This window comes from Boleophthalmus pectinirostris, unplaced genomic scaffold (assembly GCF_026225935.1).
Source record: "Boleophthalmus pectinirostris isolate CB_2022bp ecotype Guang Dong unplaced genomic scaffold, ASM2622593v1 HiC_scaffold_5, whole genome shotgun sequence".
Lineage (NCBI taxonomy): Eukaryota > Metazoa > Chordata > Actinopteri > Gobiiformes > Gobiidae > Boleophthalmus > Boleophthalmus pectinirostris.
In genome coordinates this window covers 19966906-19989591 of record NW_026571404.1, presented here as the reverse complement: position 1 = coordinate 19989591, position 22686 = coordinate 19966906, and the positions used below count along the sequence as shown (strand labels likewise).

Genomic DNA, 22686 nt, shown 5'->3' with positions numbered 1-22686 from the left:
CGAGACGACGCTTTACTAAAATCAACAATGGTGACGTCTATCATAAAGCGATACCATTTTCAGAATTTTAGTAATTTGCAGTAAAGGAAACTTTTTCTTGAAAGACAGACACTAGGCACATCCCAAATGTTATTGACCATTGTATCAGCGCGTTTCTGTTGCGGGACCCCTAATTAACGCCAGAGCAAACTAATAGAAACTTGGGGTTGTTCAATTTGTGTTTATATTCGTATTTTTAGCATATGGACGGCTAGCGATATTTACATCAATGCATTGAGTTCTAATACTGTGTTTATTTTGTGATCTATGAAATTTGTTTTAAAAAGAAGAGCAAACTAAAAATTTACGTTTCAGCAGAGTTTTGCCCCCCCCGTGTGTGTCACAGGTGGTGCGGTCCAATCTTTCGGGTTGTAGTTGAAGTGAGAACACGCGATGGGGAGGAGGGGGTAGACCGTAGACCGTTGTGCTCATTATTGCTGTCAAGAGTTCAGTCTGCCACAGAAATAAAGTTTGCGTTTCCTAAATATACGGGTGAACTTGTGAGAAACTTCAAGTCATGATCATGTGAAGGTATGTAATTATTTCTTTTGTTTGGCTAAGGTTCGAGAGTAAAATGGATGTTGTGGATCACTGATGCACTTGTTGCTTGAACGTCCGACCATAAAAAATAATATTGATCGGGAGAACTAATCTGCGTATGAAAACTACCTGTTGCTTTTGTTTTGTTTTAGGTTTACTTCTCGAAATAAAAGGCTTGCAGTAAAGAGCTTACCTACGCAAACTTATTTTTGGATCTTATGTTACTTGTCACGCTACTTTAAATAGCATAACGGAGACTAATTTGGCCGCGGGGTTTATGAACACTCAAAATATAACGTCTAATCTACTAAACTGAGCCAAAAATATTTCTTGTAAACGTGTTTCTGAATGGTTACGGGTTTGCGTACGGGTTAATTATGTTATTGAGTCATTGAATCTAATTAAAAAGCCCCTACAAGGGTTTGATTCACGCTGAAAGAATGCTTTGACCCCCCCTCAACCAGACAAGCTCGCCCACCTCATTGTTTTCAAGTGGGATGAGTTTGCTGTGTGGTTTATTGAGATGCCTCCATCCAAAGGTTTTAGCGGGCACTGGAGAGCTTGTAGTACAGGGTAATGGTAGAGTTGTTTTTCCTACAGGCAACCGTGTGCTCAGAATTAGGGATTATAACTACTGAGAAGGACTTAAAGCATACAGATGGCTGCTCTCATGTGATGCCAGAGGGTTCCCGCTGGTCAGCAAGAAGAAGGAGATTGTGAGAAGATGTCAGAATGTCCATTGCATACATTATTACACAGGGCAAGCAATACTATCATTGAATAATTTATACACTTTTTGCAAATCTCTCACAATGCCTCTGTATTTTCCCCCATGGTATAGTTAATTTTGCGTGATTATTATGACACAAGAAGCATACATGATGGTTTGGATCCTATTGTGTTGTCCATCTTGTTGTTAGGAATAAAGGTGAAGAGAAATAGGAGCCATTATTGTAGTATTCACTCTCATTTATAACCTCTGAGCTAATGGTTAAGAATACACTTGTGCCAGCTTTTCAAACCCTTCTTCTAGTTTTCTCACAATAAGAACATACTAGACACTTTGAATTACGTTAAAGTTTGACTCCATAAACAAGTCAGTTGCCTACTAGAATTTCTGGTTTTAGCTGTATGTGCTTCGACATGCAGCTGTAAGTGGGGCTCTGTTTGGGCTTGTTGGTAAATCATATTTGGTAAGAAAAGTCTCTTGCCTTCTGAGCCAAGATAAGTTATTAAAGTGGTTCCCATAACCTGTAGATGACACTCAAGATACCATGTTACACACTTTCATTTGTGTCTCTCTTGAGACTTTTTTACAAACCCAACTTACTGGAAATGAAGTTCCCAAGGGCATAAGCTTAATATTAAAAACTATGCACAACACAAAGGTATATAGTTCAGTAAACGGTCACATTTGGAAATGACACATTGAAATCTCTCCATTTTCTTTCTTGTACTGTTTGAACGTTTCCAAAGCTCCATGTGCACTGTTTTCACCAGTTCCTTGTATTTGTTTATGTTTTGCCATTACTGTCTCAAGTGAGATTTAAGGGGATCAGTGGCAGCGCACGGTAGTAATTAAAGTGATTAATTGATTCTAAGACGTTAATCAGATGAGTTTTGTACCAGTTGGGGAATGGGTCAGTATACTGAGGGCAACCCACCATCATGGATAAATTATAAAAGTATATAAGAATATAAAGTATACTTTTGTTTGAAATAAAAAATATGATTAATTTCTGTCAAGTGCACAAAAGTTTTACAGTGTGTGTTTTGCCACTCATCCAAGTAGCAAAATTTGATAGGATTACACAGGTATAATTGCTACTCCATGTTTTCCCTTGTTACTATTTTATTTTATTTTATTTTTTGTAGAATCGATATGGATGACCTGCACTGGGAAACGTGAGATTGATAAGAATAGGATCACCTTTTTTGATAGCTAACTTCCATAAGCAGTGTATGCAATCATGTCGGTCAAGCTTGACAGAACGATTTGCGTTCTTCTTCCCAACAAAGACCAGCTGGACATCAAAGTTGGGGTAAGTAACTTGATATTCTGTCTAAATATTATTCATTCAAAGCTAGCCTTCAAGTTCTTCAAAGCTGTCCATTGACTTAATAGTGTTTTTGTTATATTTGTTCAGCCAAGGACCACAGGGCAGGATGTTTTTAATCGTGTAGCCGAGCGTCTTGGAATCAAAGAACTGCACTTTTTTGGTCTCACTGTTGTCAAAGGTAAGTTATAGCCATTGTATTGCATGCAGAATATGTCCTACTGACACATGTATTCAAAACTGACCTTTTCATAATGTTTTCTGAATCAGTTACTGTTTTAGCCTTATTTAAACTGCTTCACTCTTAAGTGCACAAACACGTATCCAGTCCTTGCACTCTGATGACACCAGTAGCATGGCTCTGATATTTCTCCTTGTTTACCACACCTATTGTTTTTAACACAATCCAAGGATGAGAGGTCTAAAAGTAGTTAACTCTGAGCAACCCAATCAACTGGGCAATTCACTATTTCACAGAAAAGTCAATTTGCTATACTAGCCTGAATAATGAAACTATGTAATCCACTTCAGCGAGTTCTGTAAATTACGTTTCCACTGTGTTCTTTGTGGAAATATGTTGAAACGCTTTACTAATCTTGTGGGGCTCATCTCTAAAACAAGCAGCCTTTTGTTTTTGTGGTGTTGGTTCAGCGATCACTTAGGCCTGGATTCCTGCAATATTAAGTTCATTAAGCCAGGAATGCACCAATGCATTCCTTCTCCCCACTGAGGGAGGGACAGAGTGATAATGGAGAGGGGAGAGTAGAGGGAGGTGAGGTAAAAGAGGTACAGAGGGGATTGGTCATGAGACAGATGAGTGTCTTAGTCAACGGAGAAGAGGTTAAGGAGTTTGGATGATTCAGAGTTGGAAAGGAGAGGCAAGTGAGATGGATGGAGTTGTGTAATAGTGGGGCAAGCCTGATAGTGAAGCAAAAAAGATAAAACTAATGACATAGACGCCAGTTCTATGAATCATGGATGCTGGGGAGTGCAAGAACATCCTTCTTGCCCACATTTGTATATTAGATCACATATGATCAGTATTACTTGTAGAATGTAATAGAAATACTATTGATTTATTTGTAATTAAGTGTAGCTGCATTATTTGACCATACTCATACCATAAGTTACTAACATTCTGAATCTTTTGTTGTTGTTTTTGATAGACAATGAACACATCTACATAGACATGGAAGATAAACTGACCAAGTATTTCCCCAAGGAGTGGAAACAAGAAACGGGAAAGGTAATGGCAGTAGTGGATAGTAGTTAGAATTGTACTGCACTGATCACAAATCAACTAAATAAAATGTTTAACTGATACAGACATTACTGAAGAAACCGTTGCCTCTGGTGCTCTGTCTCAAGGTGCAGTACTATGTTGAGAATGGAAGACTTCTTAGGTATGTGTTTCTGTTTCGACTTCATATGTTTTCCCATCAACCTCTTTATAACATGCTCCACTCATGTGTTATATCTTGTACCAGTGAACGCAAAGCACGGCATCTGTACTACTCAGATCTACGTGAGCGAGTGCTGCGCTCTGAATGCCGTCAGCAGGAGGAGGTATACTTTCAGCTGGCAGGTTATGCCTTACAAGCTGACCTGGGGGACCATCCACCACCCAGCCAAGACCTGGAGACCATGCGTTATTTTGAACCCAAAAATTACTTCCCTCCATGGGTAGGCTTCACTTTAATGCATGAATCTATTTGTCAGCTTTAATATCTATAATATCTTGCTTTTAATCTTTGTAGATTATTGCAAAGCGTGGAGTAGACTATCTTCTGTGCCATGGTCCTAAAGTTCATCAGGATCTGTGGGGCATGTCCTCCCGGGATGCCATCTTGCTCTTTATCAGAGAGTCATGTCGACTGGAGGATGTCCCAGTCACGTTTTACAAGCTGCAAAAGGTCAGACTTTTTTTTTCGTTTGACAGTAATGATTAAATTCTAGGTTTGTTAATATGGTGTTGTTTTCCCAATAAATTCTCATCTTTCCCAAGACACAGGCAAATGACCTAATGCACAAAACGTTATGAGGCAGTTGCATAATGGTTTATCTACTATAGTTTATTCATTGTTCTCCCTAGTTCGGAATGGGTCTACTGCTGAGTGATATTTTGAAGAGTTGCCCATGCGTTGCGTAATGTGCCATGACTTTTAATTTGTTGTTAGCAGCAGCTCTGTCTCCCTGGGAGCTGGTACAGGGGTTAACTGTGGAATGGCTTATCTAAACCTTTCAGATGCTTCTCTGACATGTAATCATTCATTGTACAGGACAAAAAGGCAGAGAAAGGAACTGCTCTGCTTGGTCTGACGCTGCGAGGAATGCAAGTCTATCAGGTATGAGCATATGTTTCTGTTGTAGTAAATGCCCTGTGCGTGCGTCAGTGCTGATGCGGGATGTACAAACCTGCATTGGCTCACAGATTAAACCTGTGCAGTCCTATAAACCTCTGAACAGTGGTTTGAGGAATGTGTGGGCTGCCAGCAGTGGCCGGGCCTCGGAGATAGGGCCTGTCTGCAGCCTGTCAGCGTTTGATGTGTCCGTCAGGGGCCATCTGGGGATTAGGGCTCCAGGCCTGACTGATTAAAGAGCCAGCAGACCGTGAGATACCTCAAGAAATCCATGGTCTTGTCTTTTTGTGGTCTTATCTTTTTGTCAAGGCCAGATAGCACCTGCGCAGAAATTAAAATGATAATTGTTTAAAATTTAAACTTTGCAAGTAATGTGTCACTCCTCACAAGTCCATGTACAGATTTTTTTGTTTTGTTTTGTAGGAAGTGAACAACATACGGCAGTTGGTGTATGACTTCCCCTGGTCAAATGTAGGCCGTCTCACTTTTCTGGTTTGTACTTTATCTTCTATCTACTCAAAGAGTTTTTAGCCTTTAGCTGTTCATGCTTCTACATGTTACATAGATTGATGTTTAATTTGGTTTTTAAATTCAGGGGAAGAAATTTGAGATACAGCCAGACGGTTTGCCTTCAGCTAGAAAGCTTGTGTATTACACAGGATCATCATTTCGATCTCGCCATCTTCTCCTGCATTTGAGCAGCTGTCATCGCCTCTACCTCAGCCTCCAACATGCTCTGAAACACCTACGGCAGCTGGAGGAGACTGAAGGTACAAGAATATACATTATGATCACTACAGAAGACTAAAGAAATGTCATGTTAAAATGTATTAACATATTTTGTTTGATGACATTGGCTGGCAAATGCTTTATTTTTAGAGAAAAAGCGGTACAGGGAGTCTTACATCAGTGATGACTTGGACATGGATCCTCCTGGGAGCGAGAATAGTCCTGGTCTGTCTCGACACTCCACGAGCAGCTCTGGTATCGAAGCAGACACCCGCCAACGCAGCATCTCCACAGACAGAGCGTCTATGGAGGAGGAGGGCCACATCCAGGCAGAGTTGTGCCTGTGCTCAGCAGCCAGCCGGGGCAGCTCCTGTACCTCTGGAGTGGAGGCTGGCAGTAAGACTCTAACAGAAGATGGCGAGTGGCCAGAGGAGGGTGAGGAAAACTTTTCTACACATTGCATCAGTAAAGAGTAAAAATATAGCTGTTGTAGATTTTACCCTGCTGTACTCAAGCACTTGTTTTCAGCCAAGTAAAATACGCTATGCTTAAATTTAAGGTTTTAGATTTGATTTATTGTGAGATCCATAAAACTTATTTCTGTGTATAACTTCAAATAGAAAAAAAAATATCTGGGGCTACAGTTTAAGTTTTTATTTTATGATTCTTCTGTTTGAGCAAGATTGTATCATATTGCAGTAGGGTTAAAGGCTCATGTTTGCTATGCAAAACATTCCGTAAAGCGGATTGAGCCTGTTTAAACGTGATTTGCCTTTGTGGTTTTCAAGTAGTTTGCGTGTTGCACATGTTCCGTTATTTACTTGCCCTGTGTATTTACATGCTTTTATTTGCTTCCATTCTCGAAGAAGACCAAGGTAAAACCCCAAAAGAAGATCTTGTAGATGACCACAATGACATGTTCCAGTTGACTGAGTCCCTTGAAGGTGTGTCAGTCGACTGCATAGATCTCTCATTGTCAAATCACTCAACAGGTATGAATAGACTGCACTTATATATATTATACCAGGTATTAAGTTCTGTTATTGATTTGGATTTTAATACTTGTTTTTTCAGAAAATAAACCTGAAGATGTGGATTTGTCACAGAACAAAGATATACTGAAACAGGTTTGGCTCTTCTAGCATTAGCTTAATGATTATAACTTGTAGTACAGAATGTTTATAATTAGTGTGCTTTCTGAATCTGCTTATTTCACAGTTGCCTAAATCCAGAGCCCAGTTGAGTGCAGATCGACACAGCCAAAGTCTTGATGACGTCCGTCTGCTCCCCTCTCCGGCTCCTTTAGGAACAGCACTGCCTCCCGATTCCTCCCACAGTTACACCTTTGGGTTCCCTGATGCCCCCTTAAATGTAAAGACTCCCACTGAACACCATTATTACCCCCTTACCCCGTGCCAAGAAAAACCCACCTTCTATGGTCGTAGATCTACAAACTGCCTTTCTTTGGACTTGTTAGGAGATGAGCAGCTACTGGAATTTATCTTTTGAATGTAACTGGTGGGAATATGCATTCCTATAACAAATTCTGGAGTGCTCAAAGTTGTAAAAAGACATTATTTACAAATCTGGTTACATTTACAACAGGATCCCTCATTTCGGTTATGTTTAGTGTTTTTAGAGAGAGCTGAGCAGAAATTTAAATTAGACTTATTTATTAATGTAAATTCTGTATATATTTTCACTCTTTTATCATGTTTTACTCCTGTGGTACAATCATTTTAAGTATTTTTTTTCTTGTGGGGTATTTTGAATGCTGCATTTAGTATGAAATTAAAAAGCTGGTCTGGTCTTGCGCTCGTCTCTTTGAGGCACTTTTTGTGTTTGTGGGGTTTTGCACTTTTCTTTTCTTTTTTTAAATAACCAACTCCCATGTACAGTTATGTTTTCCTATTAGTCCTCTACAGCAATGTGTCTACTGATGTGGAAAATTGAACCTCTTTAAAGTTGGAAATGCATTCATCCAAAGCCTTGTTTGTACTTTCTACTCCCTTCAGATATCACAGTATAGCATTATTTGTTAAGCATTATGTCTGTATTCAGCAAATATAATGAGTCTGCAGTACACATATTATATAACCCCAAAACAAAGAGCCTTTCTGAGACAGTATTTTGACTGTTTTGTAATTAACTGTATGTGACATAATGAATATCTTTAGCCATATCGGCTTTACTGAAAAGAATGTCAGCCTTTACTGAATGCCTTTGCATTTTAACAGCTGATAGTGTTAAATATTTTTGTTTTAAAATACTTTTTTTACACATAAAATAAAATCTTATTGCTTTACAAAGGTTGTCTTTCACATTTTTATTGATTTTGTTCTAATGCTTACCATTTTATTTGAGGAGTTTGTCGTTTCATATTTGCTTGCATTAAAAATAGATTATATTCTGTAAAGGAGTTAAAATTGCAAACGTTCAAAAAACAAAAAAAGTTTGAAACGTTTTTGTGTTTGAAAGCGTTTCTTTGCCACATCTCGCGATCACATCCGAGATTACATATACGGAAGTTTACATTTAGAGAAAAACGTGCTACAATTAGCCGCTGGAAAAGCCGGCTTACTAAATCATTCTGAAACGTATGTCTATATATGTTCACAAAAATGAACTCATTTTTAATGGAAACTCTCCTGTCGAGCTGTCCGGACTACGATCTTTTGTTTAAAGCTCTTTCGTGGGAGAGTGAATCGTGGCCGCAGACTGGGCGAGTGGAGGCGCTGACTGCTTTCATTGAAGGACTTGGATCGCTCTCAGCCAACTCCGATGTAAAGTCCAGAAGCCACAGCATTGCAGTGAATGTAGAAAATGTCATTTGGTCTCAATGCGTCCCTTTGCTGTCCAAAATGTCTTCAGAAGTATGCGAGAGCGTACAATGTAAGGAGAGACTAGCAGCCGTTTGTAAACTTATCAGAGCCTGTATTCCGCTGTGTGATCCTGCTACCCCGGGCAAAGTGACCGAGTACGTGCTGCCTTTCCTCCAGCCGTCAGACGAAGAAGTCGCATCAGGACGGTTCATTGTGGAGGTGGCCAGCGAAGTCCTATCAGTATTATTACCCATAATAGCCCCCCGTGAAGAACTTGTACATAAAGTCCTAGTACAAGCATCGTCCTGTATGAAAACCCTCCCCGATGCCCAAGTATCCAGAGTGGCACTGCGTCTCCTTTCTGCGCTCTTCAGTTGTAGCAGCGGCGCGAGGTTAGACAACATCCGCAAGTCAGTCCTGGATGATCTGTGTATCTGGCACGGCAGTGAGCGCACACCTGCAGTAACGGGACGATCCTTAATGTGCCTGGCTGCGTTGTCTGACCACATGCTGACCCCAGACTGTCTGACCTTTGACCCACGAATGTCCATTCAGTTCTGGAGGATGGTTCAGGATGGATTGACGCACAGAGACAGTCTGGCACGCAAGAGGGCGCTGTACCTGTTGAAAAGATGTGTGGCACTATCCCAAGACAGAGGTTTGGCGTGTCACGCCTCAAAAGAAGGTGAAAATGACTTTACCTCGGCCTCTCTTGACAAAACATGAATGGACCATAAAACCACAAAAGTGCAGAAATATCAGTTTTCACATCATTTTATTTTACTTGATATTCTAATTTTGCATGTCTCAGGAACAACATGATATTATCCAATTTTCCATATATCCCAGACTGACTGTGCTTTTGCTGCAGGGGAGGTCTTGTTTATATGGGACTCTAATAACAGCCAAGTGTTGCGAGAGTTCTGGGAGGATTACACCCTGGTGATGGAGACTTTGGAAGAAAACCAGGTAATTTATATTTTCTGTCATTATGGTATGTAATCTGTGACTTCATCATAATTATATTTTAAGTCAAAGGAGCCTTAGACGTTTTACTACTTAAGTAGTTAGAGACGCATAACAATTTTTCCTCCCCAGATTCACGTTGTTCGTCCAGTCTTAAACAGAATAGACACATTAATACAGATCGTCAATGACACCCAAGGTAAACGAACCACTTCAATCATATCTCATTTGTGCTTTCCAATAAAATTGTAGTTTTTAAAAATAGTAAAATTTCTTTAGGTAACTGCCTCTTACACCCATCTTGGTTGCTCTGTGTGTACCAGCGCATGTTTCACAGTGAAAATAAGGCGCTCATGAAAGAGGGAGTCTGTCATCTGCTCCAAATGCAGGCCCTCCAACAGCCACAGTTTGCTATGGCCTTCTCTCAGGTTCATACTCACTCTTGTATTTAATTCAAATCTCATTGAAGTATTTAAACTACTTACTTAACTACTTATTGCCCTCCCAACAGTTTGTAATTGGGCCTTTTTTGGATGTTCTGTCAGAAACTTCACTCTTTCAAAGGTGAGAAACCGACTAACTGTTAACTAATTAAAAACTAACTAATTAACTAAGTAAATACATTAAATTAACTAATTAAATTCTAATTAAATATATATTTTTTTCCAATATTGCCAATCAGAGCCATTGAACAGAGCATAGGTGAATGTCCAGAGCTGGGGAGCAAACTGCAAGTATTCATGGTCAACTTTTTTACCAACTTGCCATCAGAACAAAAAGGTAAAAAAACCTATAGTCAAATGATATAATTTAATTTACTATATGTATTACTATATGTGTAATATATACAGTTAATCTGCTATATATATCTATGTTTAATGTATAATATTCATTTATGTAATATATTTATTTATTTATATTTTTTTCAGCCTCTTTGTTGCTGCAGCTGATTCAGCAGTTAGCCACAAAGCAGTGGTGTGCGGTGCCTGTCCTCTTCATATCCCAGGCCTTAGCTAGTCTCTCTCCAAGTCCATTGCTGGGCGTTAATGGTCTTATTGCTTTAAGGTACTATTCTTATATAGTTTAAGTCATATTGGTAACAATAGTTGTAATACTTCATGTTGTTTTAATGTGACAGAGAGGTACTGCGATGCACAATGATAACTCATCAAGTTCTGCTAAGAGGTGCTGCTCAGTGTTTCTTGTTGAACAGCGCCCTCTGCCTTACAGATATGGTTAGTGTTGGAACATTATATATTTATTATATGAAACCATTATGGTCTAATACTTTGAAACTAAAAATGTAATGCTAAAATGTCATTTTGACTTAAAAAATAATACATCTCCCCAGAGTGCAGTGACCCTTGATGATGTGTTTGGTCTTCTAATGCATTTCCGCTCTGATGAGTCTCTGAGTCGAGGGACAAAGCTGTGGCACCAGGTTACATGTCTAAACCAACTTTTATTTTGGGAGATCATAGGGGAATAATGAATAATGGAAATTTTTCATATTGCCAGGTATGTATTTGGCTTATGAACAATGAACACAGTTTCAAGCCTATAAATTCTAAAGATCAAGAAAAAGAAAGTATAAAGGCGTATGTTCAAAATGAGCTTTACAACTACCTCAAAGTCCCTCCCAGCACAGGTGAGCCCCACTCACAGAGGGTACATGATATTTCCTGATGCATGGCTAAAATTTTTGCTGTATTGACAAATTGGGTGATTTTCAGGTCAAACGGAAAGGTTACCTGATATCAGTGAAGCGGTGAAATTGGCCAGGGCAATTTTGCTGTGTGTGGACATGGAAATGTGCCAGCCGGCCGGAGATGTTAACAACTCTTTGGAGTCCTTACTGTCTCCACTGTGGGACACTCTGAGCCGAGTCAGCACCAATATCTACCTGCCTTTGAGGAAGAGTGACAAGAGCCTGCAGCTTGTGCTCCAGTTTCTGCTGCAGGAAGGAATAAATCAAGGCAATAAAGGTTGGATTTTATATGCTTCATTTAGTACACATACAATACATAAAGCTGGCAAACATATCTACTTTTGTGCAATAACTAATAAAAACAGACTTTCTTTATTCATACATACATACTTGTAATTGTAAATTTGATGTTCCAACATTTTTTTCAGATGATAATGTCTTGTTTGCCTTTAAGAAACAAATTTTCAAGGTTTTAGATCCAGTACTAGAATTCATTGTGAGGCAGTTATGTGGACAGCTGCAAGAGGTATGGTAACATAAGTGATTATGTTACCGTGTTATACAAACATGAATGTTATTTTTTTCTGTTTTTCTTCACAGCTGTTTGACATAGAGCGGGCAAATATGTACTTGTGTGTCCTGAAACAGCTGGTGGTCATATGTAAATCTATACCACAACACCACAGTAAAATTCAACAGACATATTTCCCCAAACTCATTAGTTTCAACCTCAAGATCCTTGCAGAACCAAGTCAGCAGGTACACTTCTATCTCAGAGCAATCTTTCCACCTGACAACAATTTCCACCACTTGAATTGTATGATTATTCATAAGTTACTGTGTTTGTGACTACAGAGCCCATCAGTGTCAGTGCAGGTGTCAAGAGTTGTTGCAATGGCATCTCTGGCCTTGATTTGCAGTCTTGTGGAGCAGAATGTGATTGGCATGCAATCAGTGTCAGGACTGAAAATGCTGAATGAGTTCTTCTACAATCCAATATTATTATCTTCATCTTCTGTTGGGCGCATCAATGAGACCCTGCGGAAACCATTTGGCCTTGACTGTCTAAAGTAAAATATATGATTTAAATCTACTTTATGCAAAAACTAATTTGACATAAACGGTCAGACTTCCTTCTTTTTTTTTTTTTATAGTGACACAGATGGATCTAGTCCAATGCAGAAGGACTGGGGACGTGTAGTGGCCCACTATTTGAGAGACCAGTGGGTTTGCCTAAGTCTTCTCTCAAAGACTGCTGGAATTACTGAAACTGGAGATTCTCAGTCCATTGAAATTCTGAGGTCATCTGTAAGTTGTGCCATAGAAGGCCTGTCTCTTCTGCCTAGCAATCTAGTACTGCCAATTTTTGCCTTTTTGGAGACTGCTCTTCCTCATGTAAGTGTATCATATATTTTTGTTCATTATTATGTACAGTATGTTTTTAGTAATGCTGTTTTATTCCTCTTCCAGTTAGTCCAGGATGATGAATCCCTCTGTGTAGATGCCATCAGCTTGTCTTGGGACCTTGTTCAGGGCTTAAGCACAAACCCTCTTGACTTCTGGCCATCTCTTAAATGTTTTATTTCATTGGCTTTTCATCATAAACTCCTAATGCTGGCTGATGCACAATCACCAAATCTCACCTCAACCATAAAGAGGGTAACAAAAATGTACACACGGTAGCATTAATATAATATGTATCTTTTATTAAACCTTTTTTGTGTTTTGTTTTTAGATTGCCTCTGAGCTTATGGAGTTATCACAGTCAAAGACTGGTGTGTTTGGACTGCTAATTCAACACTGCTGTCAGATATGGCTTCCCAGCGGCCAAAACAGTGAGTCCCAGGATTACTCTATCTTTGCAAGTGTTTTCAACCATATTGAAATCCTCACTGAGGCATGCGTCTATGGACCAGTGTTCAGAAGAGATCAACGGTGTGTAAAACATTTTGGCTTTATTCTTGCATTACTCTTGTATTTATAAAGTTTGTTTTCTTAAAGGCTAATTCAGGATGTCCAGAGTTATGTGGAACAACTTGGTGAAGATTGTGCAGCTAATGTACTTTGTGGGTAAGCTCTTTCCAACATCTGTGGGTTTTAGATGCCACTTGAAATCATACTTTCATTACCAGCTGAAAACTATATTACTATTCCAGGGACAGCAGAGATGATCAGTTGCCCCGTGCATGTGCCTTGTCTTTGCTCAGTAGACTGGACTCCTCAGATCCACAGCATCAAAGGCTGATGCAAAACGTAGTCCTTGAATTATTGAAAAAGGTAGTCGTTCTATTCAAGTTAAAGTCATTGATTTTATTACTAGTCTTATTATGTGTATAACAAAACATCAAAACTGAAACTTAAATCTTCCCTATCACATTTTGCCAGGATAACATTATATCATCTTCTAAAGTTCGTTACTATAACAACTCAATGCAACATCGAGTGAAAAACAGGATCTGGCAAACACTGTTGGTGTTGCTTCCCAAACTCACTGAGGTAAAGGCACTTTGACTATATACAGTATCATGTGAGTAAGAAATTGTAAAAGAAAGAATGATCATTTAATTTTTTCAGGATTTTGTCACTACAATACTGAGCAGTGTGTATCAGGCTGGATTCTGCAGTAATCAGGCCTCAGTGAAGTACCTGATTGAATGGCTGATGATTTTGATCCTCACTAAATACCCATATCACATTAACAGCTTTTGGGAGTGCTTTAATGTGGTGAGCTCTCAGTTTATTACAAAATGAACATAATAACATGCATATGAATTGTATTTGTTTTGTTTTGGTTTGTAAGGACCATGAAAAAACCAAGGTCAGCATCTGCACTTTCCTTTCAGTTGTGGTTCATTTTAACGTTATTCTTCCAAACATTAGGGACCAGGTAACTAACCATTCATTTGCCTATTCATTTACATATATTTTGCTTATTACTTGTTTTACAATATCTTTTTTTCTAACTGCTTCAGGTTGTACAGTTATGCAAAGCCCTGGATATCATCTTGCAGTGCTGTTTTAACCATAACTTCAGTGTGCGCCTTTATGCTTTGTTGGCTCTTAAACGAGTTTGGAATTTGGCAGAAGCCAGAGCAGTGAATGGAGGGGCAGATGGCTTACACTCACTGTCTTCTGTGATTACGTCTTGTCTCAACCAGGCTGAAGCCATGCAGAGTACTGGGTAAGGTCATACCATAGTGCCATAGGAAGTGGATTAAAGTGAGGTTTCTGTGCATTATTGTTGGATAATACTTTACTTTTGTGTTTTAGAAATGCTAACAAAAATTGGATAAAAATTCAGGAACATTTCTTCTTTGGTGCCTTTCATCCCCTCAGAGATTACAGTCTTGAGGTGAGTTGAACATTCTGGACAATTCTGCAAGAATCAGTAATAATAATAATAATGGTTTGCAATATTTGCAGACAAGCTTTTGTCTAGCTGATCAGAGCTGGCACCCTCTTCACATTTTGCCAGGCCCAGCCATTTCTCTCACTGCCCACATAAATTTTAATCCTGCTGAAGTTGCAAGGTTGCAAAGTAATTTTATTTCAGCAGTTTCATTTGGAAATTTGAAAATAAAGTATGCTGATGATAAAGATCTAATGTCAGTTCATATTAAACACTGTACAATATATAATCACGTATGGGATGCTGAACAATGTAAAATAAAGAATTGACATATAATTTATTGTTATATTGAAACTATTGTACTGTGCCTTTTTTATACGGTATCCTCATTAAACATCTGTACTTTTTACTCTTTCCAGACAATCTTGTATACATTCCCCAGCCTGTCTGATTTATCTGATGATGAGTGGATCCCACCCTGGAAGTTTGAGAAGCTGCCATGTTTTTCTCACATTCCATCTTGTCCTTTGAGGAATCCTGCCTCTGATTTGAGAGCGCTCAATCATGGGGACTGGATCCAACAAGATAAAAGTACTGTAGTGGTTTTAAAAAGATGATAATCACTGGAAAGTTGATATTTGTTAAGTGAATTCAAATGACTTACCTAGTTTACTTTGTAGGTGAGCAGGATAAGGAAGAGCGCTGGGCTGAAGTACAGAAGAAAATTACTCCTTGGAAGCTTGACATTCAGGAGCAAGAGCCAGAACTCCAGCTTATACCCCACCAAAGAGCTGCCCGTATGGGAAAAACACATGGGGCTCTGCTAGTGGTGGCTTCACTCATTGACAAACCCACTAATTTAGGAGGTAGATTTAAGCAGAATGGAATGTAATTTATCATTTATAATTAATTTTGCTAAATCATATTTTTTGTATTTGTGCGATGTGTCATGAACCTTTAATGGTTGGCTTGTGCAGAGCCCAAACAGGCTGGTTATTCACTATAGCCCTTATCATAGTTTATACAGGGGACAGACGGCTATCGTGGGAGTTTGTCTTTTATGTTTCCAAGTGTCTTTGATAGCCTTTGTATCACATGATAACAGTTCAGATCAATAATAATGTGTTTATAAAGGCAAAAACACATTTGAAAAGACAATATTTGTATTGCATTATGTAACTGAACACATTGAGCCTTTCTGCTTGGTAAATGTTTTACTGGAAAAGCCCCTCTTGTCTGTCATTACAGGGGGCACTGTTGATTTGTGTATGTTAGTGTAACCCTAGCAACAGTCCAATAGCCTCTTCATACAGTCATTATTTCCATTGACTAAAATGGTCATTGTGACCCTTTTAACAAATGGGATGTTTCTGTCTTGATTAAACTGAAACATCTGTGTTTTTTATATAATTCTGCCTTAGGTCTTTGCAGAACATGTGAGATCTTTGGAGCCAGTGCTTTGGTCCTCGACAATCTTCGCCATGTCAACGACAAACAGTTTCAGTCACTGAGTGTCACGTCTGAGAGGTGGCTGCCTTTGCTGGAGGTGAAATGAGATGTTGCATAAAACATACAAAGCTTTTCTACCTCGTCTAGAGGGCCTGACATGTATTAGATTGCTGCTTAAGTCAATAGGGCCTTGTTGGACACTGTTCACGTATAATTAATTTAGACATGTATGCAGAATTGCAATTAGCAATCTTGTTATGGTCCTTATTATGACTCCCAAGATGACCAGGGCTAACACTGATTGTATCTGCTATCTCTCGACTTCGCAGGTGAAACCAGTGGAGCTTACAGACTTTCTACAGCTAAAGAAGAGTGAAGGATACTGCATTGTTGGTGTGGAACAAACTGCCAATAGCCACAGCCTCGAGAGCTATCACTTTCCTGAAAAGACACTGCTACTTCTGGGGTAAATTAACTTCAAACATAAAGCATGGAAAACATATGTGATGATACAATGTACAGAAAATATGGTTTAGCCTCCTGCTCCCTGTGCTCCAGTTGAGTTAAATGTGTTAGCTGACAATGCTATTTAATGTAAGCGCATGTTTTTAGAGTCTCTCCCATGGGACCATGAAGCTCCTCTATCACCTATGTGCTTGTCGGAACATGCTGAGATATAATTGGACGTCCCAGTGGGAAGGGCACAGGAAATAGATTACACAGACCGATACAAGCCATGGGACACTGACAGCTTAAAAAGTCACTTGACTAACTTTAGATATGGGATGAGTGAATATTGAAAATGAATTGTTAACTTTCTCTGTTTTAAGATACTTAACAACAAACCAACAAAATGTCTGCCTTGGGACGGTATTTCATTTGAACTTATTTAGCAATTTAATGACCAACTACAAAAAAGACATTCACACAGTGGTTGAATAAGAATTCCTTATCCAGAACTATTCTGTTATCGAGAACTATTACTTTGTTCAGAGGTAACTTAGCCACTATACTCCAGGGCCCAAAATAGCTTAAGACTAATAATAATTTGAACACTTCTTAAATTAAAAGTTTTTAATGCATTACTACTCAAAGAAGGCACTTTGTTTGGTGTGGTGTGTTACTAAATACCATACTAAAATCATGTTTTGTTTTTATGTACTGTGTTATTATGCACTGGACTTATTAGCTTTAATTTCTATGTTGTATTATCATAAAGTAGATTTTTTGAAAACAAACTCTCCCCTACCTATATCTTATATTAAATACACTGGTCATTTCTGCATGCTCCCTGGTAGAAATTATAATTCATCAAGTTCATTAAGGTGTTTTGTTAAGATCCATGTTCCGTTTACAGATATATTGGTCGTGACTTAAACTCACGGCTGGATCCTGAGTGCTTTCACAGCTGTGCTCTCTGTGCTCAGCATGAAGCAGCTCTAATCTTCATCAGTTCACTATTATGTCACTCAGCTCCACTCAAGAGAAATGTAACTCCGCTAATCAGGGCGGTACTGTCTCTCTCTATCTATTAAATACTAAAGTCATCATGTTTGTTTTTATGTACTGTGTTATTATGCACTGGACTTAAGTAGATGTGAGTTCCATAGCATAATTTCAGTAAGTAGGGTATTTTTGGGTAATAAGGGAGTAGACAAATAAGTAAGGAAGTATTATAATCTTCATACTTGAGAAAGCAATGTAGGTGAAGGATCATGCCCAAAGACACAACAGTACAACTCCACTGTCTAATCATGGTATGGTGTCAAATCTTGATTTTTCAATATTTTATATGTTGTAACAAATTATATGCAGTAGAGTTTTGTGCTGTTCTATACATGCTTGTATGAATACATTGTACTGTCTACTTGTGCAATATTTGTTCCTTGTTCACTTCCTTGTGTTTGAATTAAAACCTCCTGTTTTCCTCTGATGCAGTAATGAACGAGAGGGTATCCCTGCAAACCTGCTCCAAATGTTGGATGTTTGTGTCGAGATCCCACAACAAGGAGTCATCCGCTCACTCAATGTTCATGTCAGTGCTGCACTGCTCATATGGGAATACACAAGACAACATCTCATCTCTGGAGCAGGAAACGCCAACGCCAAAGTCGAGTGAGGGACAAAGTAATGGTGCTGTTAAAAAGCATCTATTCTAACAGAAATTGAAAGTGTGGATCAAAACATTTTACTGTGACTAAAAGCAATGTATATTATGGTCTTGTATGATATTGTATGTATTTAAAATTTTCTCTGGCTCTTTCCTAAGTCCATTTCTCTGTATCTGCACTTGGGACCAGGATAAGGAAATCTTTATTATGATTGAACATCTTAAAGGTACACTGTGCAACTGTTCTGATGGGAATCATGCAACTACTTGTCTGCATGAAGATGTTATTGCTTTGCTTGGATTGTTCCACAGTATGATATTAAAAGGTATTATCTTGCATGTATGCAATTACACATATTTTAATAGCTCAAAAAACATGCATTCCCATTGTGAGCAACCTCCCCTCATAAAATACATAAGTTTATTGCCATACTGAGGAACATTCCGGGCAAAACAATTTCCAGTAGCAGTAGCAGATCCTCCATCAAAAATGAATGTACTCCTAAAACCTTTATATTGAATAATGTGCATTTGCCATGTAATGGCATTTTTATATTTCTCGAGTGGTTGCACAACTGTCATAAAGTAATTAATAAACTCTTGAAATAAATGTAGGCCAAGTGTTTTTTACCATTGTATTGCCAGTGCAGTGTTTGACGCGTAAGGTGCGCACATCCTCCGTCCTCTCTAAATTGTTGGTTCACCTGGAGACCGCCCCAGAGTCAGATGAGATCCTTCAGCCGCAGACATTCGCTCACACTCATGCTGCAGTCTGTTATTTTCATCATGTGTGATTAGCTTTTACTCTCCTCGTGGAAGATGAGTGACATGGATTCTAGCTCCTGGACTTCTCTCCGTTTGGCGGTGAGCACAAACTGGACAAAGGACGCAGATGGGACATTGTCACCGCGCACTCAGCTTTTTCTGGAGATCCTTATGGTGCTGATGTGTGTTGGAGCTGTCACAGGTACCTACGTCCTTTTGAGCAGTGTAACAGTGGTCGGTGATGGAACTTGAAGTTGAGAAGTTGTTGATTTAAGTTCTTGTAATATACTGAGTAAAACAATACCTCTCACTTTTATAATTATTTTCTTTCGCTGTATAATGCGTAAGCCATATTCTCCAAATTCTTTAAACACCTCTTAACTTAGGCCTACTCTAGGTTGTATTTAAAAGCTACAATTGTGTTTTGTGTTTTCTAGGTAATATTCTGGTCATTGTTATTGTGGCTGCAACTAAAACTTTCCACTCGGTGACATCAGTGTTAATCATGAACCTGGCCGTCAGTGACTTGCTTGTGGGTGCTGGAGTCATGCCTTTTATCGCCCTGTCTCTTATGAACAGCGGGTGGGAGCAGTGTACTGTGAGTAACATGTTTTCTTCACCAGCAACACTCAATGGTTAACATACTCTGCCTAAATAAATTATCCACTAATACTTTGATATTGAATTACATAGGCCTATATGACTATACTACATGGAGCCATAAAATGCAGAACATAATTGTGAAATTATCTTCAAATATAAGGATTATGTAATAGACCTACTTAAAACTTTTTGACTTAAAACAGATCACATGAATTTTCTTGCTATGGTTGCATTGCGTCTTGAAACAATCTCTTGTGTAAATAGGCTTTAAGGGTAACAAATACAATAATGTAAGGTGATACATTTTTATTTATTTTCTCTCATTAGTTTCTCTGATATTAGAACAACATTATTCCTCCTTTTCCTATAGGATCTATGCTTGTACGTGGGCTACACCTCCTCTGTTTACTGCACAGCCTCTGTCCTGACACTGGCTGCCATCGCTCTGGATCGTTACTACTCCATCGTGGACTGCTTACACTACACTTCCCGCTGCACCCTGTGGAGGACCTGTGTTGTCGTCCTGTGGATTTGGCTGCAGGCCCTCACCACCAGCTGTCCTCCTCTCTTGGGCTGGGGTTCAGTGAAATATGTGCCTTCGATGTTTAACTGTGCTGTCAACTGGTCTATCAGTCCAAGCTACACTGCCTTCATGGCTATCCTGTCCTATCTAATCCCAGCAGTGGTCATCCTCTTTTGCTATTTTAACATTGTGAAGGTGGCACGTAGCCATGCCAGGAGGATCCACACTCTGGAGGACTCTGTGCAGCGCAGCAGGAACTCCAGCACAGTCTTTGCCTCAGGTGATTCTTCTCACGAGCACTGCGGGAGTCTGCACGCACCTTCAAAACTCATCTATCATGTGAGCGGACAGTTTGTGTCTGAGTTCAGAGAAGAGCAAGGGACTCTTCCTGCATCAAATGCAAGGCACACCAAATCCACTTCTAGACGTTTCTTCTCTTTTCTCGCGCATACAGTGTCCCCTCCATCTTCGCTGTTGCCCCAACAGAATCAACATGGAGTAGTCCGCCTGTTCCTGGTCATCTGTGCCTTTTTCCTCTGCTGGACACCTTACGTGGGAGTTTCTTTAGTCCAAGCCACTGAAACGGCGATCTCAGGCCAGACTAATCTCGTCCCACCTTTCGCAGTTACTTTCTCATACTGGCTGGTGCTGCTGAACTCAGACATTAACCCTTTACTGTACGCTCTGTTGAGCAAGCGTTTCCAAGGAGCTTTTCAGGCACTGAGGCAGAAGGTAAGTACACGCCTGGGGGGTCTGATGGGCAGAAGAGTGGAGGGCAGAGCTGACGTGGAGGAGGGCACTAGGTACAGTGAACCCAGTACTCTTACAACAAATCCCAGCATGCCCTCCTGCTCATCAGGTACAGTCTATGACCACTCCAAGTATTGCTCCTCAGTATTCACTGTAAGTACGAACTACAAACAAACTTCTGGAGAGCGACTCTGCAAAGTGTGTCATCCAGACCATGCCTCCCCCTCGTGTTCAGTGTGGCAACAGAAGCCTGGGGCTAGGCAGCTGGACTGTCTGCAGGTCCCCCCTCGGCCACTAGAGGGCAGCAGACTACCTTTCTCTGCACTGACCAAGGAGCGCCAGGCTACTTTCTTCTATGGACAAATTACAGTCAGAGTAGAGCATGATGTCTTATAGTATCTTTGTTCTACTTACAAGCCAATGTTTATACAGATTTGACAAAAGATTAAATTGTAAATTATGTCAGAGACAAAACACAAACCAATCAAAGACAAGAAAGTGCATAAATATACCTTTTTATATACAAAAGATCTGATAGTTGGAAGAAACTGGACATCAAGGCTATTAAAACCATAATTTATTTCTGTTTTTAACATCTCTTTCTCATTTGTGATAATCATATGTTCATATGCATCTTAGTGTAAAAATCATCATTCCTTACAAAGGTTTACATTTATGTCTAGCAATAATTCCAGAGGAATACAATATTATTCATTATTGTCATAAAGAATGACAATGGGAAACAGTGCTAATGTACTCCATTGCAAAATAAAGTAAAGGCAGTGAAGTGGTTCAGTTTATGCTCATACATTATGTGCATGCTCCTCCAGATGTTACTGTGACCACACCAGTTTAATCTGAAACCAAATGCAATAATATAAAAAAGTCATAGTGATGAAAAATGCTTGATCAGATGTGTTCAAGGAACAGTATTTGAGCCTCTCTGCACTGTAAAGAGGCTCATATAAAGTGATTCAATGATGAGTGTACATTCACAACAAGTCCTCAGTCCTCAGTGTCTCCCAAAGCTGGTGCCAGCCTGTTCTGTTTATTCATAGCTGTAAAAGATTTGTAATGACTTATTGGCTGAAAGACTTAAAACTCAAGCAAGGAAATAAAGATTTGCTATGCTTTCAGTCTAGTCACATTTCGAGAATATTTTGTCATGCGAAGAATGACCAGATAGTGTGATAAGTCAAATACATCCCAATGCATAGGCCTACAGTGTATTTTCTGCCTACATGTTATTTACAGGAGCATAAACATCAGTATACTGAATGTTTAAAGTCAATATTAAAGTTTATGTATATTGGTCTGTATGTATTTACTTAGAAAAAGTCTGCATGGTATGTGCTTTTGCAAATTATAGTTTGGTTTGTATAGTTTTATGAAAGCTCATCTCCAATTTCCCATGCAATATAACAGTATGCTGTTAGTATGCTGCTGGTTTTAAATGTCGAGACAAAATGTGGGTCTAAGCCGTACTTTAGCCCGAGGATAAGCATAGCATCAGTGTGGTTGAGGTTTGTGTCTCTATTTTGGATATAAAAACAGGGAAGTGAAGGTTTCTCAAACTCTGAGTGAGCATAAGATGTCCAGACAGGCCTCTTCACACCACCCCATCCTACCAGGCCCACAGCTGCAAAGCATTTGAGGTGTGAAACAGCTATGTACAGAGCACAAAAGGCAGGTAGTTATCAGACCCCTTCAAAATGTCATGGTGGACTTCCTATTCCTCTATCAGGCATTCATGTTTAGTTCTTTGGATTGTAAAGGTGTATAAAGCCAGTATGTATGTGGTGTTAGGCATGTTTAAATGCAAAAAATTAAAAAGATCAAATTAACAAGTTTTCCCAGGCAAAATAACACAATCAATTTTACCTGATTAATTTGGAGTTAGAAGGATTACAATTCAT

At 39.2% G+C, this 22686-nt stretch overlaps 3 protein-coding genes across 3 annotated transcripts; all 3 read left to right on the top strand.

Annotated features, from left to right (window-relative positions):
• Window positions 1–426: 426 nt before the first annotated feature.
• On the top strand, window positions 427–8034 carry zgc:172136 (uncharacterized protein LOC566376 homolog). The gene is made up of 14 exons (XM_020921364.2): window positions 427–570; window positions 2455–2621; window positions 2727–2817; window positions 3803–3882; window positions 3963–4039; window positions 4124–4319; window positions 4394–4549; window positions 4916–4981; window positions 5420–5488; window positions 5592–5766; window positions 5876–6160; window positions 6592–6717; window positions 6800–6852; window positions 6944–8034. The coding sequence occupies exons 2-14, from the start codon at window positions 2550–2552 to the stop codon at window positions 7232–7234; spliced, it is 1737 nt and encodes a 578-aa protein (XP_020777023.1). The 5' UTR covers window positions 427–570; window positions 2455–2549; the 3' UTR covers window positions 7235–8034.
• A 214-nt stretch (window positions 8035–8248) lies between these two features.
• tarbp1 (TAR (HIV-1) RNA binding protein 1) lies at window positions 8249–18282 on the top strand. Its single transcript, XM_020921098.2, has 29 exons — window positions 8249–9232; window positions 9419–9516; window positions 9646–9712; window positions 9793–9941; window positions 10025–10077; window positions 10196–10293; window positions 10443–10578; window positions 10652–10748; window positions 10865–10954; window positions 11032–11161; window positions 11247–11498; window positions 11650–11747; window positions 11822–11980; window positions 12077–12291; window positions 12376–12616; window positions 12692–12880; window positions 12957–13156; window positions 13223–13291; window positions 13378–13498; window positions 13607–13717; window positions 13796–13945; window positions 14022–14108; window positions 14194–14402; window positions 14492–14573; window positions 14990–15161; window positions 15251–15436; window positions 15992–16116; window positions 16349–16485; window positions 17958–18282. The coding sequence occupies exons 1-29, from the start codon at window positions 8335–8337 to the stop codon at window positions 18136–18138; spliced, it is 4800 nt and encodes a 1599-aa protein (XP_020776757.2). The 5' UTR covers window positions 8249–8334; the 3' UTR covers window positions 18139–18282.
• A 627-nt stretch (window positions 18283–18909) lies between these two features.
• Window positions 18910–22256, top strand: LOC110156866 (5-hydroxytryptamine receptor 1D). Its single transcript, XM_020921097.2, has 3 exons — window positions 18910–19096; window positions 19332–19492; window positions 19868–22256. The coding sequence occupies exons 1-3, from the start codon at window positions 18949–18951 to the stop codon at window positions 21164–21166; spliced, it is 1608 nt and encodes a 535-aa protein (XP_020776756.2). The 5' UTR covers window positions 18910–18948; the 3' UTR covers window positions 21167–22256.
• Window positions 22257–22686: the final 430 nt, after the last annotated feature.

Excerpts from the sequence above, each read along its gene's own strand:
- zgc:172136 (XM_020921364.2), top strand. The coding sequence starts at position 2,550 with ATGTCGGTCAAGCTTGACAGAACGATTTGCGTTCTTCTTCCCAACAAA. Across the intron at positions 4,550-4,915 it reads CGTTTTACAAGCTGCAAAAG|GACAAAAAGGCAGAGAAAGG; the intron begins GTCAGACTTTTT and ends TTCATTGTACAG. Across the intron at positions 5,767-5,875 it reads GCAGCTGGAGGAGACTGAAG|AGAAAAAGCGGTACAGGGAG; the intron begins GTACAAGAATAT and ends CTTTATTTTTAG.
- tarbp1 (XM_020921098.2), top strand. The coding sequence starts at position 8,335 with ATGTTCACAAAAATGAACTCATTTTTAATGGAAACTCTCCTGTCGAGC. Across the intron at positions 9,942-10,024 it reads TTGCTATGGCCTTCTCTCAG|TTTGTAATTGGGCCTTTTTT; the intron begins GTTCATACTCAC and ends CCCTCCCAACAG. Across the intron at positions 14,574-14,989 it reads TCAGAGATTACAGTCTTGAG|ACAATCTTGTATACATTCCC; the intron begins GTGAGTTGAACA and ends TACTCTTTCCAG.
- LOC110156866 (XM_020921097.2), top strand. The coding sequence starts at position 18,949 with ATGAGTGACATGGATTCTAGCTCCTGGACTTCTCTCCGTTTGGCGGTG. Across the intron at positions 19,097-19,331 it reads GTGTGTTGGAGCTGTCACAG|GTAATATTCTGGTCATTGTT; the intron begins GTACCTACGTCC and ends TGTGTTTTCTAG. Across the intron at positions 19,493-19,867 it reads GCGGGTGGGAGCAGTGTACT|GATCTATGCTTGTACGTGGG; the intron begins GTGAGTAACATG and ends CTTTTCCTATAG.